The 17,017-nt window shown below is 41.2% G+C and overlaps 1 protein-coding gene across 1 annotated transcript in view; it reads left to right on the top strand.

Moving 5' to 3' along the window:
• shroom2a (shroom family member 2a) overlaps positions 1 to 15,834 on the top strand; it is a 29,677-nt gene extending 13,843 nt beyond the window's left edge. Inside the window, exons 4-11 of the mRNA XM_026345583.1 lie at positions 5,025 to 5,147; positions 5,314 to 7,534; positions 7,931 to 8,007; positions 11,559 to 12,137; positions 12,715 to 13,299; positions 13,621 to 13,792; positions 13,919 to 14,191; positions 14,296 to 15,834. Of these exons, the coding sequence (XP_026201368.1) occupies positions 5,025 to 5,147; positions 5,314 to 7,534; positions 7,931 to 8,007; positions 11,559 to 12,137; positions 12,715 to 13,299; positions 13,621 to 13,792; positions 13,919 to 14,191; positions 14,296 to 14,568 (4,303 nt within the window). The 3' untranslated portion in view covers positions 14,569 to 15,834. The remainder of the gene's footprint in view (positions 1 to 5,024; positions 5,148 to 5,313; positions 7,535 to 7,930; positions 8,008 to 11,558; positions 12,138 to 12,714; positions 13,300 to 13,620; positions 13,793 to 13,918; positions 14,192 to 14,295) is intronic.
• The last annotated feature ends 1,183 nt before the right edge of the window (positions 15,835 to 17,017 follow it).

Below are 17,017 nucleotides of genomic sequence, written 5' to 3'. Positions count from 1 at the left end.
GTTTTCAATATCATAATACATGAATATTCATATGTTGGATGAGTAAAGCCTGAGGAGAGGTTGGTACACATTCCCATTATATCAGAAAATGTTTACTGACAGAAAGTAGTGTAAACATTCAGTAAGGGTTGTAGTGCAGTGCTTTGTATTTACTGCCTATTTGTTTTTTCTAAATAAGCCTATGTAGTATGTTTGGAATGCTGTGCACTAAGTTTTTGTTGTAAGTGGATTTCTTAAAATTTTTTGCGTCTCAGCTGAGCAAATCATAGATTAGGGATTTCAGGGTTTCCCTTTTTTCCTCTACACCCCTTCTCTTATTTGTGGCTTGCTCCATTATCAAGATGACAGGAAGTAGATTTGTGTCTTTTAAGGGATGTTCAATCTTTTGCATTTTGGTTATTGGGAAAAACACATATTGTATTGGCTTTATGCCTAATATGTGGTATTAATGCCATAATCAGATTTTACTGTGTAATAGTCATTGTAATATCTTGTGGTGTTTGTTTCTAGTCATTGCCAAACTTCGTCTAGCATTAAATATGTCTTGTCATCACATGGCATCTATTAGAAATGTTTATAGGTAGGTTCGCCCTCGGAAAACAATTAGAGCATGTCATGACTGACATTGGTATATAATTATTCCTCACACCTCACAACATTTTTGTGTTCTGGATACTTTTATGGATTGGTTATGCCTGTATTCTTGGCCACTGATTGACCTGTTGCAACACAAATTCTAGTAATGTGTGCTTTGTAAGACGAGGGACAACTTATAGATAAGATGTACACAAGGGGTATATAGTGCTGTGGAGCCTCTCACTCTCAGACAAAAGGTTTCCAGGTGTTTCTGGGCTGTGGGTCAGTGTAGGCAGCTGATGACTTGACAGCTGGTATGCCACTCAGTTCAGGAATGTGCTGGTCATTACAAGCAGCTCACGGTTCACCTCCCTCACCCGAAACAAGACTGGTTTAATTGAGGGTCTGCTGAAGAAGCCCTTTGTCAGACCCTCTGGGACCAATGAAATCCACCAGTTCACCTGCAACATGCAGGCTGAGTGCTAACAACCTCAGCATTAACAGTATCTGACCAGTAATAATGTACATGCTGCTGTACTTCATTTAGCCAGATGTTATACCTGGTATACTGCAGTAAAGGCTTGTCTGTCTGTACAAGCCGAAAAAACAATGGCACATTTTTAATAAAAGAAAAATAAATCAGATCAAATCAGTATAGCTCTTGATAACATTCCATATGATGTGAGATGCATTTTAAAATTGTAAAGAAAGTGGCGCATGTACTCTACCTCCATAATGAAAATCTTGTTGAAATTGTAGGCCATTGTAGCCATTTTCTCCTAATCTTCTTGCCTGCCACCAGACCTCTTGCTATTGTGCCAGGGCACGTTTCAAGAAGAAAGTCACCCAGGAATGTTTTTCATTCTGCCTTTTATTATAACTACAACTGTCTTTACTATGCTCTTCTCCTGAAAATGACGCACATCTGAATAGGCAGAAATTGCATTATTCAGCATTCTACTAATTCTTCATTAAAAATAGTTTTTTTTTTTTTCTCATAAATAAGTTCCTAAATTGCCAGACCTACAACAAACATGCCCAATTAAACACAATCTAAAATAAAGAACAGCCAAATGTGGTAAAATCAGTGGTTTAAATACAAACTTGTGTTGGGTGTGTGCAGCTCATATTCCTTCTCTCACACTTGCAAGGCTTTCAGAAAACTTGGTGCCCTTAAACCCCACAGATCGACCAGTTGCCATAGCAATGGCAGAAATGCATGTCTGCCTCACAACAGGGGAGATGGGAAAAGAAGAGTCCGGCATTTCATCCCATCATTTGCATATTAGCCCCTTAGAGCCAATGAGACGAAGCAAGGTACGGCAATACTCCAAAGGGACTGGCTGTGACAATAGCCCTCCTCCTTCTCCATACACTTGTCCACCCCCTCTCAGGGGCAAAACCCCCATAATCCTGAAGGAAATCTCCCCTCCGTTCAAACTAATTCTGCGCGAAGAACTTAGTAATGGCCGGTCTATGTTAAATGTTATATTTTTCAGTTCTGTCTGTGTCTGTGTACTTTTGGAGGTGGTGGACTTATGCAATGATGCTCAGCGGCCTGTATGTCTTTTTATTTTGGCTTGTCTTTGAAGTGTCTGTGGAATGTGGTGCCTGACCCGTTCACCGGTACTGGTCTCACTTCCAGTTAGCACTGCAGTCTAATTGTTATCTAAAATTCATTTAGCTGTCTTTTTTTGGATAGCCTGATTCTTCTTTGCATATATTTTGAGTCTTTTCATCTACAGTAGATGCTTGGTGAGTCTAATGAACTTTTTTTATTCACTTGTTAAGCTTGTTAAACTAAAGCGAAACTTTTTGATTTGTTTAAATGCCGTCATACCAGCTGTTTTTTAAATGTTATGTTTGGACAAAATAGTGGGGAACTGGTGGGGGGGATTAGTTTGCTTTCTAATTTGACCCTAATACTTATCATTCAGCATGAGGTTATGCATCATTTAGGTTAAGCCATGATCAGCTTGTCAGTCTTAGGATTTCAAAACTAAATTAATCTTTGAGGAAAAGAGATTATAGGTAAAACAATATCAGATGTAATATTCTCTTCTTGTGTTCTTGTGTTCTTGTGTTCTTGGGTTTTCTTCATTAATTGGCCAACCTGTGAGTTTGTCAGGATGTTTAACAAGTCTTCTACGCCAACAGTTTATATTTGAATCTGGACTGGTTGGTACTGGACACATGTGAAGTGATATAGGGCTCTAAACTGATCAGTCAGAAAACAGCCCCCATTTCAGCCAACTGATTCACTTTCCTAGCATATCTGTGCTGGCCCAGCTGTAGCCCTGACGATAGGCCTAATAAAACCAGCCTCATTTGCATACCAATAGCCAGCGCCATGTGTGGCTAGCTCCTAGTGTCCCAGAAACACAGACTGTGAGGGGGACAAGGAAGACTGAGCTCCCTGTTGGCTTTTCTTTGTCTTCTAAATGGGCCTTAACTCTAATCCACAATTAATTTTGTGGAATTGTCCCACTTTATTGAGCTTAACCAAATCTCTGTCTCAGTCTGAAAAAATCCAGTCTATGAAATGAATGTAAGTGTAATATCCCATGTTATTTATTTTGCCCAGCAGTTTGGTTTCAGGCCTCTATCTGAAGGCAGCTGTTGTTAGGACCTTGTCATCAGATCAGTGAAGGCCTTTAGACAAGATGACTGAAGGGGCAGGACCTCCTGACCTCGTTGCTTTGTAAGGCAAGTCTAGAGTCCAGTTAAGAATGAAAGGAAGTAAAGCTTTGTCTAAAATTCCTAAAATACCATTATTAACGCTAGTGGTTCACAGTCCACTCTTAGTAAAACTAGCTTGTAACATCTTAGCCAAAATGGCTACAGTAAATACATAAAGTAAACACTATTGCACATGGGTTCAAAATAAAATGTCCATAGTTTATATAACTCTTTCAGTGTTAACAGTTTACTCAATTGCATTACCTATCTCATAGAAGCAGCATAACTAGTATGTACATAATTGCACATTGAACATTGTTGTCATTGAACAATCCCTCGTTTTCCCTTTAATTGACATGTTACACAAACTACAGAATACTAAATAATTGCCAAAAGCCCTTGTACCTGTCAGATGATGTCAGTTTTGAACCTCATCGAGGACAGAAAGTCTGTCCGTGAGGCAGACGACAGCTTGGATTGAGGGGTGAGGTGGCTGATCTGATTGTGTAAGAGATTCTCAATTCTCTTAAGCCTCTGCCCCATGCTGGGGTTGTGTTCCCCCTCTGGGCCATATGGCACAAGGTCTGAACACAGGCAGCTTAACTCAGCTACACATTGTTTTGTTAATGAAACAAAAACTGTTTCTGCTAATATCACAGCAGTGCTGCAGGGGTTTTTTCATAATTATCCATGTCCATGTAACATGTAACTGTGTCAACATGACTATACACTAGTTTGGCCAAGAGAGGGGGCTACAACACCATGCATTAGGAACGACTTGCACATCTGTAGACTACTGTATGAATGACAGTGTGGTGAATTTGGAGCAATCTGTGGTAATCCAGTTGCATTCAGAAACCTTTGTCCTGGTGAGCTTTTGACAACACGCTGAGTTGTCTTCAGTGCGCAAACATTTAGTCTAAAGCTAAGTCTAATTCAGTCTAAATTCTACAGTTGGTGGTATTTGTCCTGTCTTCTGTTATAAACTGTGAGTTGAGTCAGTTGCCTACACCTGCTTAGTGTGTGTGTTCCTCCCCCTGCTGCCTAGGAATATGAAAATGGTGGATATTGTAGCTCAGAAAATGCCCTCAGAGAATGACGTGCATGTGGCAAGAAGCTTTCTTACGAAGATTTTGCGAAGTTCCATGAGGTATGGTTCTGTGGCTCCATCATTATCAGTAGTCCCTGTTCCCTCTTTATGTTTCCTCCCCTCCCTTCCTGTATGCCCTGTGCTCATGATCATATTTATCATTTATCATCTTCATTGCTCTTGTAGCAACTTTCCTTTCCGGTTGTGCTGCTTGGCATGTCTTTTCTCATTGTCTGGTGGTTAATATCATTCTATGCTAGCTTCATTTGTACAGCATGCAAAACACTGTCTGGCCATAACGTACACAGATATATTTAACTGTATGTGACCTATAGATTTGTCATTTTATGCTGATATGTTGTATGCTTACCTTCTCCTGATATGCAATTTAGAAAGAACTTTACAGGGTATGTTTGCATTACTGATAACTTTACAAACTTTGTAATAAAGCGCAAAACAGTTTTCTTTAAATGTTGGAGTAATTCAAGAATATTGCAAAACACTGCCTTCACGTGGATGAGGCAAGTAAATTTGTTCATATTTTGGATTCGGTGCTATCTGAGCTTGCAACTTTAAGTTGCACAGAATCAAATAAGGAAGCACATACTGTTTTCCATAAGGGTTGGTCTCTAATCCAACTTGTTTGTTTGTTTGTTTGTTTTTCTTGCTCTCGTTGCAGGCGGAATGAACCCATAAGCAGGCCTCACTCCTGGCATTCCACCAAGTTCAACGAAAGCCAATCAGAGGCTGCCAAAACACAATCTCCACCCATGCCCGGCTGGCAGACCAGATATGATCCAAGGTAACCCTTTTACAATTAAAGGCTTTCTTCGCCAAATTGATTCCTTAGTTGCCAAGATAACTGTAATGTGCCCAGAAAGTTTAATTGCATTGGTAGAAATAGATGATTTTTGATAAAAAACATTTTGCAACATTTTTCACACTGACTTATTTTATGTGATCTCCAGCTCATCCTCAACGGATCTCTCCTCTGGCTGGGAGCAGACAAACCTGCGCAGAGTGTCTGACCAGTTCAGCTCTCTCGGAAGCATGGACAGTCTAGAGCATGTCCCACAGCCTTACCCTGTTGGTCAGCTGTCATCTGCCAAACCCAACAACAGCATGGAGCATCTAGGAGGTGGGAAACGAGATTCAGCCTACAGCTCATTTTCCACCAGCTCTGGCACACCAGACTACACCCTTTCAAAGAGCAATACTGCCTCAACAGAGAACATGCTCTATAAAGTAAGCCAGTGGGATGCTGGAGGAAAGCAAACACTCAGACAGGATGATAGGGTAGCATACTTTCAGATTCCAGGAGTCTGTGCAGGTGGTGAGAGTCCACAGACTGAGGACACAGCTGTCTCCCGCCACTCCACTTCAAGTAGAATCAGCTTTGGCCCTGTATGGCATGTCCCTGAGAAAAAGAAGACCGCTTCCCCCTCTCCTCCTCCTCCTCCACCCACACGCAGTGATAGTTTTGCTGCAACTAAGGTACATGAAAGGGGAATGATTATCACTCATCCTGAAGGACCTGATACACATGTCCCCTGTAAGGCTGCCACTGAAAACCGCCACAGCCACAACCTATCCCTGAAAAACGACTGCGACAATTTGAATACTACATGTGATAAATCCAGCCACAACCAATTCACCTCAAACAAGCAGTACTCCCTGTCAAGCAGTGATGTTCATCAAGGCCCGCACTACCATAGAAGACAGCACAGTGACAAAAGCACTTTTTATCCTCAGCCCTGGACCACGTCCGGACCAAAGCCACAGAGCGTAGGTGGCTACTATTGCAGCATGCAGGAACTGCCTACTAACGGTTCTGCACAACAATTTGGTCAGAACCATAGAAGGAACTTAAGCACGTCCTTGTCTACCATAGCAACTGACCAAATGACTGAAAGCAGCGGACAAAGCCGGTACTACTGTGTTACAACATGCCAGCCCTCACAGCCTAACTCTCAAACCTTGTCTGGGAAACCTGAGGACAGGATTAGTGTCACAGGTGTAGACCTGTCACAGACCAGAAATGGGGGGGACTCTCTTAGCCCACAAATGGTCACTAAAGTAACATATCATCTGCCACAACAACACTCAACACATAGTCAAGACAGCAATGGATACAGCAAGCACCAAGTTACTAGTGTACTAGAAAGCACCATAACTAAACCCAACCCTGATGATAGGGGAAGCAAGACGGGACAAAACACACAAAATGCAGAAGCTCAGTACATTGTTCACTCCCCTAGCAGACAGTCTGAACAACGAAGGTCTGTGCCACTGCAAAACAGAGAAATGCCTCCAGACATCAGACATCACAGCCAAGTGAGCAACAAAATTAGCCCTCAGGCCACCCCCATGCTTCACTCTCTATCCAAGGATGCTGCAGGCCAAGATGAGAAAGTAGCATTTGCTGAGGAGTCTATTGAGAGCAAGCAGATAAAACGCACTGATCGCTTCGCTACCACATTAAGGAATGAAATCCAGATGAGAAGAGCCAAACTGCAGAAAAGTAAGAGTGCAGAGGGTGAGACTGAAAGCACCACAACTTTCAACAACTCGTACAAGGATCATCTAAAGGAAGCACAAGCGAGGGTGCTCAAGGCCACCTCTTTCAGGAGGAAAGACCTGGAGCCTGTGTTGCTGGAGAATCCTGCAGCCGAGGCGTTACCTAACTACCCATCATCGGCACTGGCCCGTAAAGACCTCACCCATCTGCCAACTGTCACGGAGTCTGTAACAGGTAAACTAGGGCTTACTGGTGCTCAGGTGACCCGCATTGGTGGCCGGAAGCGATTTACTACAGAAGAGAAAGTAAGGTCTTTCTCTGAGCCAGACAAAATCTATGAAGTTGGGGTAAAAGAAGATCTCTCTCACAATGAAAATGCAAGTTCTTCACTGGACAATCAGAAAGGGATCAGAAGCAAAGTGTACACTGAGGAGTCCCAGGGAGTTCCCTGCTCTGCACAAAAGCAGTCTGTGCAAGACCAGCAGAGACTGGGCACCTTTGCTGAGTATGAGGCAAAGTGGAATATACAGAAGAAACCTTCAGAGACACGAGCATCGGGATGGTACGGCTCAGCTGAAAACATCCTGGATCCAGGACCTGAGGAGAGAACTAAGGCCGCCTGTTTCCACGCAAGATCCAAATCTTCTCCATTAGCTGACATGTATGAGCAGGTGAGGAAAAAGTCTGACTGTTGATGATCTTAAAGTAATTTGAATGAATTTTATGGGAATGATCCAAAAAGGGTCTAGGCTTTAGAAATTCAAATGTTAGAACTGTATGAAGCCCTTGAAGTGGCTTTATATCTCGTTAACACGAACAGAGTGACTGAAGTGAAAGCAACAAAGGAAAAGTCAAATATTAATCCATGTTTGCTCATAAGGACACACCCTCAGCTTAAGGAACAGAGGGGCATCAACCCAATGATTTTTTTTTGTTCACTAGAGAAAACCCTGGAGCTGCAACATGACTTGGTTAGAATAATTTAATGAAATGAAAACTTGGTTCCTAGGATAGCTGGAAGCTTTTTTGTATAATTGATGTATGTGTTTGTTCAACTTTATTTGCAGAAGACTCCAAGAAAGTCTGAGACAGAATATTCCCAGCCCAAGAATAAACCTGCTGATCAGCTCAATACAGCCACAGCGTGAGTAACTCTCATTCAGTGTAAGCTACTAGTACTGCTTTGTCTTCACTGTACAGTAGACTATACAAATGCAAATATATCAGTGTATTGCATTTGATTTTTCTCTCTTAAGGATTGCCATACTGTACCAAACAGTGTGCTGCTAGGTCTTTGTACTTATTATTTTGCTCTTGAATCATGCTATCAGCATATTTAGTGTGATAGCTTACTGTGTTTCTGCTCATGAGCTTTATCGGTGAAAGAGGCCAGTGAGATTGTAGAGAAACACTGGAGTCTTTAATCTCTCAAGGCATACCAGTGGTGCTGCCTTGGCAAAGCTGTGACAACGTGAGCCGTGTCTCTGGCTGTAGTTTTTGTCGTTTAGCAGAGGCTTACTGGTGTAGGCGAGGCACGTCCGTGACAGTGAGGAAGTGTTTCTTCAGCTCTCTTTTGGAATGCAGTGGGGATCCAAGTATTATCAATAAGATGTAGAACTTTGCATAATGGGATTTTAAGCCACACTGTGTGGGTGGTTATGGATGGATTGTCACATAACTTTGTACTGATGTTCATGGTGTTCAGAGGGTTTACCGTTTCCTACTGACAGTGGTGATGGTCTGACTTTTTCCCACACTCATGTCAAAATGTAAATTTGTTTAATAACCAAATACATGCACACCTGACAAATTTAAATCAAATGTTAGTATGCTAAGACACTACAAATGCTGAACTAAGATCAGATGTTATTTATATCTGCTAAACATCTGTATGTTTTCACCAGCATTGTCATTGTTAGCATGTTGGCATGCTGGTTATAGGATTCAAATCTGTGTCCACATGCAGCCTCACAGAGCAGCTAGTATATCTGTGGATTCTTGATTCTTCTCCTTTGCAACTAAAGGAAAAACGATTATTATATTGTACTAGTTGTTTATAAAAATTTAAGATGTAGGCTAGAGAGAATATAGTGCCACAGCAGGTTGGTTCATCTGAATAAATGCAGGCTAACTTGGCATAACCTACATGAAGAAATGTCTGTTTTAATTAGTAGGTGGAAAATGTGGGATATTAACTCCAGATCAGGTTGGACTCGTGTATATGAGTCGAAGAAAGTTTCAACCACCCTTTCAACAGCATGAAGCTGTATGTGAATTGGAATAAACCTGCCTCCTAGGTTTGTTTTATGGGCAGGGTGGAAATGTGGTGATGTTGATGATTCCATTTGATCCTTTGATGATCGCATATGAAATGTTATGAAAACAGGGAAATGTTATTGTTATGAGGTCAGCTGTTATCCACCTCTCCTATGTTCCACTCTTTATTTTCAATCTACTGCATTCCTTATGCTATATATATATATACACACACACACATATATTTCGGTGTATTATACGTTTTAAAATGAGTGGGAAATATGTGATTAATAACTGATGTTTTTTGCTCCTTTAATCTTTTATACGATGATGATTTTGGAATGTAAGGTACATATTGGTACTTTACATTATGGAAGTCATTATTAAACATTTAGGTTACAGGCCATATTCAATATTACAATTAAATCTTCCATAAAAATGGGTCTAGCTATGAGTAGATTTGTCAGTTAATTCATTTAACTATGGTCACACCTGCCAATTACTAACTGTGAATATTTAAAAACAATTAATTTCTAAATAAGAACTAGTTTGTGCGGTGGCACCCATTTTAATTTGGTGAAACTTTAGAACTAGGTTAAGGTGAACTTGCTAAGAACTGGTGCAACCAGCTCCTGAAGTGAGTTTTTAAAAAAAATAAAAAATAAAAAAAAGACACTGTAAAGTTGTTAAGGTTTTTCCAGCTTCAGCTCGAGACTTTACATTTTTAACGGAAAGCCTGTGGAGGTGTTGGATTTCAAAGGGATGGGCAAGGCAGGAACAGTTTAATGCAAGGTATTATTGGGTTGCAATGTAGGAAATGTAGAAAGCTTGGTCCATATGGATGTCTAAAAATCTGTTTTTCTCTTTGAACATATTATTTATTCTTTCTTGTGAGCCCCTCAGCTTATTAGGAAAATAACACTAAATTACTGAAGTAACCCTTTGACATGACTTGGGGGTTTATGCAGTAATCTATCTTCTTGATTCATGTGTTAAAAGATTATTTTCTAATGTCAGGGTTTTTTTTTCTTTGTAGTGTTTATGTTTATTAACCAGTCCTGTTGAAACACTCCAGTTACTCAGAATCATTCTTAAACTATGTATAGTGACGTGGTCAGTATGACTTGATAGTTTATAACCAGTTATTCAGCCATCTTGATGCATTATTCAGACTCCCACAGGTGAAACTCATTGAAAGGTGTAGAGTATCCAGTCTTGAGCAAACTCATTGTAGAAGCCAAACCAGATGACATTCTGCACCAACAGTGCAGCGGATGTTATTGTCATTCAGCAGTCTGTGAGATGAGCTAGGTGAGGCGAGCTCCACCCAGATAGTGGTATTGATACAGATGTAAAGTGACACCAACAGGTGGGTTTTATCCGAGAGCCAGCAAGACAGCACATTCCCTTTTGCTTGTGTTCTCTGAAAATGACAGCAGTAAAACATCAATTATGGTGAGTTGGTATGTTAATATCCATTTTACAATTATTGATATTTGAACCAAGTCTACCTATATTATATATAATTCTGTTGTGGCTTTATTTTTGTAAAAAAAAAACAAAAAAGTGTGGTAGTACTGTATTTAGATAGTGATCATTGATGTACAACAGTGCTTAACAAATGTTTTAACATATGGAGACTGTGCCACTTTAGTTAGGTTATGTATCCTAAATAATCTTTTCTGACATAAATACGTGTCACTGCACGAGTACCTACATCATAGTAAAATAACTACCTATCACTGGGACCATGACTCATATTTGTGTGAGGTGACTTTTTCACACTTCAGCCAGAGCTGAAGCTAAGGCATGAGTGAGGGTGTAAGCTTCAACAACAATTGCTTATGGGGCAACGTGTCCGAGCTTGTAAGAATTCAGATTGGGAGGTTTGTGTATGGAGTCTGTATGTCCACATGTCAATGTACTGTGTTGTGTTACTGAACACTCCATATAGTGCTAACTTAAATCACAGCTATATTTAATTACTTGAGTTTATATCAGATCGTGCAAGGGAATACAAGCTTTGTACAGGTACCTGCAGTTTTAGAAGCATTTATATGCTTTTACCACTTAATCTATATGGATGTATGATATGGTCAAATTATGTTAAAGCACAGAACAAACACAGTGACCAAACAGTTAAAATAGTAAATACCCAGAATTAGGCAGTTTCCAAAAATCTTGCTTTGCACTGGAGGATTATTTATTCCAGCAGACTCTGTGGGAACTGAAATATTCCTTTCCTGACTGCCAGCTCTAGGGAGGAGGCTTGCAGGAGAGAGGGAGACGTGTGTCTTGTCATGCTGGCACAGTCCTAATCACAGCTGCGGCAGGAGAGACGAACAAGGCCTCTGCCACAGTGTATTATTTGATTGAGCTGCAGATGATAGTCCACGCTGCCTCACTGTGTAATTAAAAGCTTTCTATTGTGTTACACAGGTTCTCTGACAGAGGGCACAGTGACTGTAAAGTGAGAGAAAAGACTGTGGAGTTTGAGCATTACTCGGTGCCACCCCCTCCATCCATGACAGCAGCCAACCCTGACTGCAGACACAAAGCTGCTCCTGCCACTGTGAACCACAGACACACATCTGCTTCCCACACTCTCACAGGGTCTGACCTCCCTCAGCCTGAAGACCACAGCAACGCCGAGCCAACATCTGGACCAAGGAGCAGCCCCCCTGCGCCGGAGAATCCACCCCCACCTGAGAACTTCAGCTGTCAAAGTGAAATCTTTACTCACTGCTCTCCAAACTCTGATCCTAACCCCGCCTTTGTCCCCACCCACTCTGCAAAAGGAGATTCTGAGCAGGGCAAAGGACTTGTGGACAAAGGACAAGGGGCAGAACATCATCCATCAACATCCAATCCTGAGTCTGCCTCCTCTCCTCTGGCCTCCTCCTACAGACCTTCAGGACTGGCCAATATGGAGGGGCAGCGCTCACCATCTCCTCAGTTTTCCCCACAGAGACTCAGTGACAAGCCACCAGCCCCTCTGCAGCATGAAGGCTCAAACAGGTAAACACTTTTTTGTCTCATCAGTAGGAGATTTATTTAAAAGCACCGTATTTCTGGAAGTGCAAACTGCTTCCCAGCTTAGTCACAGCACAGAGACAACAACTCCTCCACTCATCATGTCTTTGTACTGCATGTACAAAGGAGCTTATTGAGAGTCACTGCCTCTGTAGAATCAACACGTGAGTACTATCAAGCCGCAGCAAATTAGAGGCATTCTTTGCTTTTCTGTAAATACCACTGGTGGTCAAGGCATAATTCAGCTAAATGGCACAAATGTAAAATGTAGTTTAAACCCCCAAACATGAAGCTGTTTATTCATCTTCTTGATTCAGAACTAATTGATTTCATCTGCAGTGAACTTATGACTACTCAGTAGGGTTATTACAGCTAACAGAAACCAAAGTGCTGGGAGGAGTCCACATGTCTTGGATATTCCAGCATGCTGGGCATGGAAAAAAAATCTTAGCTGCCATTACGCAGTGAAATCATTGCAACAAAAGATCTTCTCCCTTCAGAGAGAAAATTCTTAAAGCATCTTTTTGTAAGACTGTTCCTCTCTCTTTCTTTGATATTTCAGCATGGAATGTGGTCCGCATGTACTCGAAAACACAAACGCTGCAGTGAAGAAAGTGCCCATTAGGATTGTCCACTCAGAGGGAAACGCAGAGAAAAAGACTTGTCCATTTTTGCAGCACAGTGAGTCCGTTGCTGTTGAATCAGAGGCTCCTGGTGTTAACAGACTGGGCAGTGTGGGAGCCACAGGCGAGGACTCTGTCTTCTGTGCCTTTACAAGGGACAGGGAGCCTGACAGGGTGACGTCTACTCAAAGGGACCCCACGCCTCAGAGTGGCATATACATGACCACTGTCAAAGATCACATTAACCCCAACAGCCAGCAGCCACCGCAGCCCGCAGAACCCAGCAACAAGAGGACGGCTTTGACCACTGGACTGACCGAAGAAGACCAGAAGAGAGATGAGCTGGCAAGGGACATCATGGGGAAGGACAAGTCACTAGCTGATATTCTGGATCGGACCAAGATGAAGACCACTATGGACTTGATGGAGGGTATCTTCCCTCAGGAGGAGCAGCTGTTGGAAGGAGCTCACCAGCGCAGGAAGGTGCCCTCCAAACAGACAGTCTCCCGGCCTGCTGAGGAAAGGTCAGCCTCACACTGGGCTTGTAGTTGGCACTTAGTTTGACATGGCCTCTGTGTTTTTTAGACCAATGAGATAAAAGTAATATGTGTGCCTTGGTAGTTAGCTAAAAGTAATGATTAGGTTGTTTAAACATCCAGCTTTAGTAGCAGGAATATTTGATTAAATTAACCTAAAAACTCACAATATAAAAATAAATAAATAAAAATAACTACCACTCTATGTATGACACAATTGTGAATATAATGTGTGTAATTCTGCTGTTAGAAATTTGTTTTTACTCAGTTTAGTGAAATATGAAATATCATTTGTTAATTGCATTTCAGGGAAAAGGAGGACAATACGGCAGCAGCTGTCACAATTGTGACCAGCTCAACATATTACAGCACATCTGCTCCCAAAGCTGAGCTCCTGATCAAGATGAAGGACATGCAGGAACAAGAGGAACAGGAGGAAGACTCTGAAGATGAACTGGACATTGACCTGGCCAACAAAAAGGTACATTTCCCATCATCCCGAAGGTTCTTCAACATTGTAGGAACAGTTAATTGATTTTGGTCTTTGAGAACCTTCTTCCACAGTCAACAGTGTCACTCAGTCAGTTTTGTTCTGTTTTACATGTAGCAAGAACTGATCGATAGTCTCAGCAAGAAGCTCCAAGTGTTGCGGGAGGCCAGGGAGAGTCTCCAGGAGGACATCCTGGACAACAACTCTCTAGGAGATGAAGTGGAGGCCAGAGTCCAGCAAGTGTGCAAACCCAACGAGCTGGACAAGTTCAGGATGTTTGTTGGAGACCTTGACAAGGTGGTGAGTCTGCTTCTGTCTTTGTCGGGTCGTCTGGCCAGAGTGGAGAACGCTCTCAACAGTCTGGAGGAAGACGCTACACCTGAGGAGAGGGTTAGTAACTGGAAACCTCCGAAATCTAACAAGATAGCTAGTCACTAGTTCTTACAGTTCTTTATTCATCTAGTGCAAATGCTAATGTGTGTTTTTCTTCCCAGCGTACATTGATTGAGAAGAGGAAGCTGTTAATCCGACAGCACGAGGATGCAAAGGAACTGAAGGACAACCTGGACCGCAGGGAGCGTGTGGTTTATGACATCCTGGCCAACTACCTACAGGAGGACAGCCTTACAGACTACAAGCACTTTGTCAAGATGAAATCTGCACTCATCATTGAACAGCGCAAGCTTGAAGACAAGATCAAACTGGGCGAGGAGCAGCTCAAGTGTTTGATGGACAGTCTGCCGATAGAACAGAGGCTGGTGTTGTGAAGACGTTTTTAAAATGGCCCAAACTCGGATGACTAAGACTGGTAATGTTGCTCCAAGTTACATTTGAGCCCTGTGTCCAATAGAGGGAGACAGAGACAAGAAGCTGCAGGTAGAAAGCCTGTTTTTAAAATACATTTTAAAGAAGGACTGTGGCGTTTTATGTCGTTAAGAGCAAGTCCTATCACTTCACATCTTCTCAACTAGACTGCACCACAAGGACTGACGACAGCGATCAGTAACTCCTTTCTGAAAGATGCTGCTTTTTCTGCATCAGCCAACCATCTAATGTTTCCTGCTATTTTTGCTCTGTTGTTATTTTTATGTTTGTTTGTTTTTTTAGTAATTTATTGTAGCCTTTTGAATCTGCAGAGGAGGGGACAGTATTTTATCTTCAACTGATTTGAGCATCCATGCTACCTGATGTGTGTTGCACGCTGAGCAATTAGGAGTATTTATCATGTTTTATGTTTAAATAATTTCACATTCTAAAACAGTTTTTCAAATTCTCCATAAAATCTGGCCCAATATTTCAGTAAATGCAAAACGTTTTGTTAACATTTACATACAAACTAGTGGCCTTATACTTAGATTGCTGTGTCCTCGTCTTCCTCACTGAGGAAACTTTTTTTTTTTCTCCTGCAATAAAGATAGGATGAAGACAGGGGGATGTTAGGGCAGCAGCCATGGGACTGTACTGGTTATCTTAAAGAGCACTTGTTCAACTTCACTAAGCAGAAGAAGCACTTCACATCCAGACTTAATTTTTTTTCTAGAGTAAAACCCACATTTGAAGTGCCTGCAAATTGCCCATGTCACAGCGAAAACTGACCAGTCTTTAATCCACTTCTTACATGTTGCATCCATTAGTTCTGTTGTTCTGTTTTATTCACAGCCATAAAAAAGTATGATTATGATATTACCACATCTAAGTTGACCAAGTGTTTGTGTATTTTGTTTTATTACTTCACTGCGTTTTCATATTCCCTGTGAAGATAATCAGTTCATAGTTACAACAGCTCAGTTAATTATTCTGCAACCAGATACGGATCAAAATTATCCCACTGCATTCGAACATTAGTCTAGGAAATGTCTAAATGTAGGGAGGAAGGACTAAATAAGTCTCCCAAAGGTAAAGCCTGCTGGAGGATGTTTGTTGTGCGTATTCGATTATATTACCATTTCACACGCTTCATGCACTGCTGCAGCCTGACTTAACACTTTATCAGCTGTGCTCTTTTATATCAAATAAAGAGTCTGCTGAAATCACGCACTAGTGTTTGATTGATTTCTGCTCAGCGATCGCCTCATTTCCACTGTCATTCATTAACTTCACCACACCCTCCTCTCTGCTGATAATGTGGAAGGTAAAAGACACTGACGTAACACTGAGTATCTTGGCGAAGCCTTAATGTCTCAAACCTGAAACAAAATGTGGACGATCAGTCAGGTTGGTTCTCCTGGTTCACCTGCAGCGACTGTGACTGAGAGCAACAAGCCTTAGCGTGAGGATCTTCAAGGTGAGCATAAGGACGACATGTAAATTAGGGTTTCAATTTACTGCGTGACCTGAGATTTAAAGGGACAATCATTAACTACAGCTGCTCTTGAAGTTTGAGAAAACAAGTTTTCTCCACACTCCTACTGCCGCCTTCAGGACTTTTACTCTAGTTCCCTAGTTCCCTAAACTATATTTTTAATTTTCATCTCTGGAGGATTTTTTTTTTTATTTGTTCAAAAACTTCAGAAGGTAACTGCCTTTATTCTCTCACAACACAGTATTTGTAGATGTTGTATTGTTCATAGCCTGGATTGTTTAGGAAAAACAGAGGATGTTCAGATCACACAGCTTAACTTTCTTCTGACGAAATTCTGAGACGTAAAAAAACAAATAATAATAAAATGCTCTTACTGTAAAATTCGGCATGTAACCACCACATTTTGGTTTTTGTAGTCAAAGCAGTTACTAATGAGTATATTATCTGTGGTGACGATCAGAAAAACAGAAAAACCAAACCAACATTTTGTATTCATGGTCACAGTACTGTAGTATTGCTGCACACATATTGACTCAATACTTAAATGTAGTATCTTTTTTTGTATTTCACATTGAATGTGATGGAGCACAGAGGCTCCAAATATGGTCTGGACTGTTGACACATGCTCCTGATAGATGAACGTGTGTTTATCACCTTCATTTACAGGTGGAAGAATGTAGTGTCTACATGGAAACTATATTTCAGATGCCACTTTACACTAGTTCAGGATGGGCTAAGTATGTAATGACTGTTTTTAAAATGTATAGTATACTACTTGATTGACTTGACTTTAGCTAAGAAATATGATTATACTGTATAGTGATTGAATTTCTTTCTTGGAGAAACACACATTTCTTGTAATTATACTTATGTTTGAAGAATGATGATTTTGTGTGTATTTGATGTGTTAAGTG

Source organism: Anabas testudineus, chromosome 4 (genome assembly GCF_900324465.2).
Source record: "Anabas testudineus chromosome 4, fAnaTes1.2, whole genome shotgun sequence".
Lineage (NCBI taxonomy): Eukaryota > Metazoa > Chordata > Actinopteri > Anabantiformes > Anabantidae > Anabas > Anabas testudineus.
This window is presented reverse-complemented; position numbering and strand designations above follow the sequence as displayed.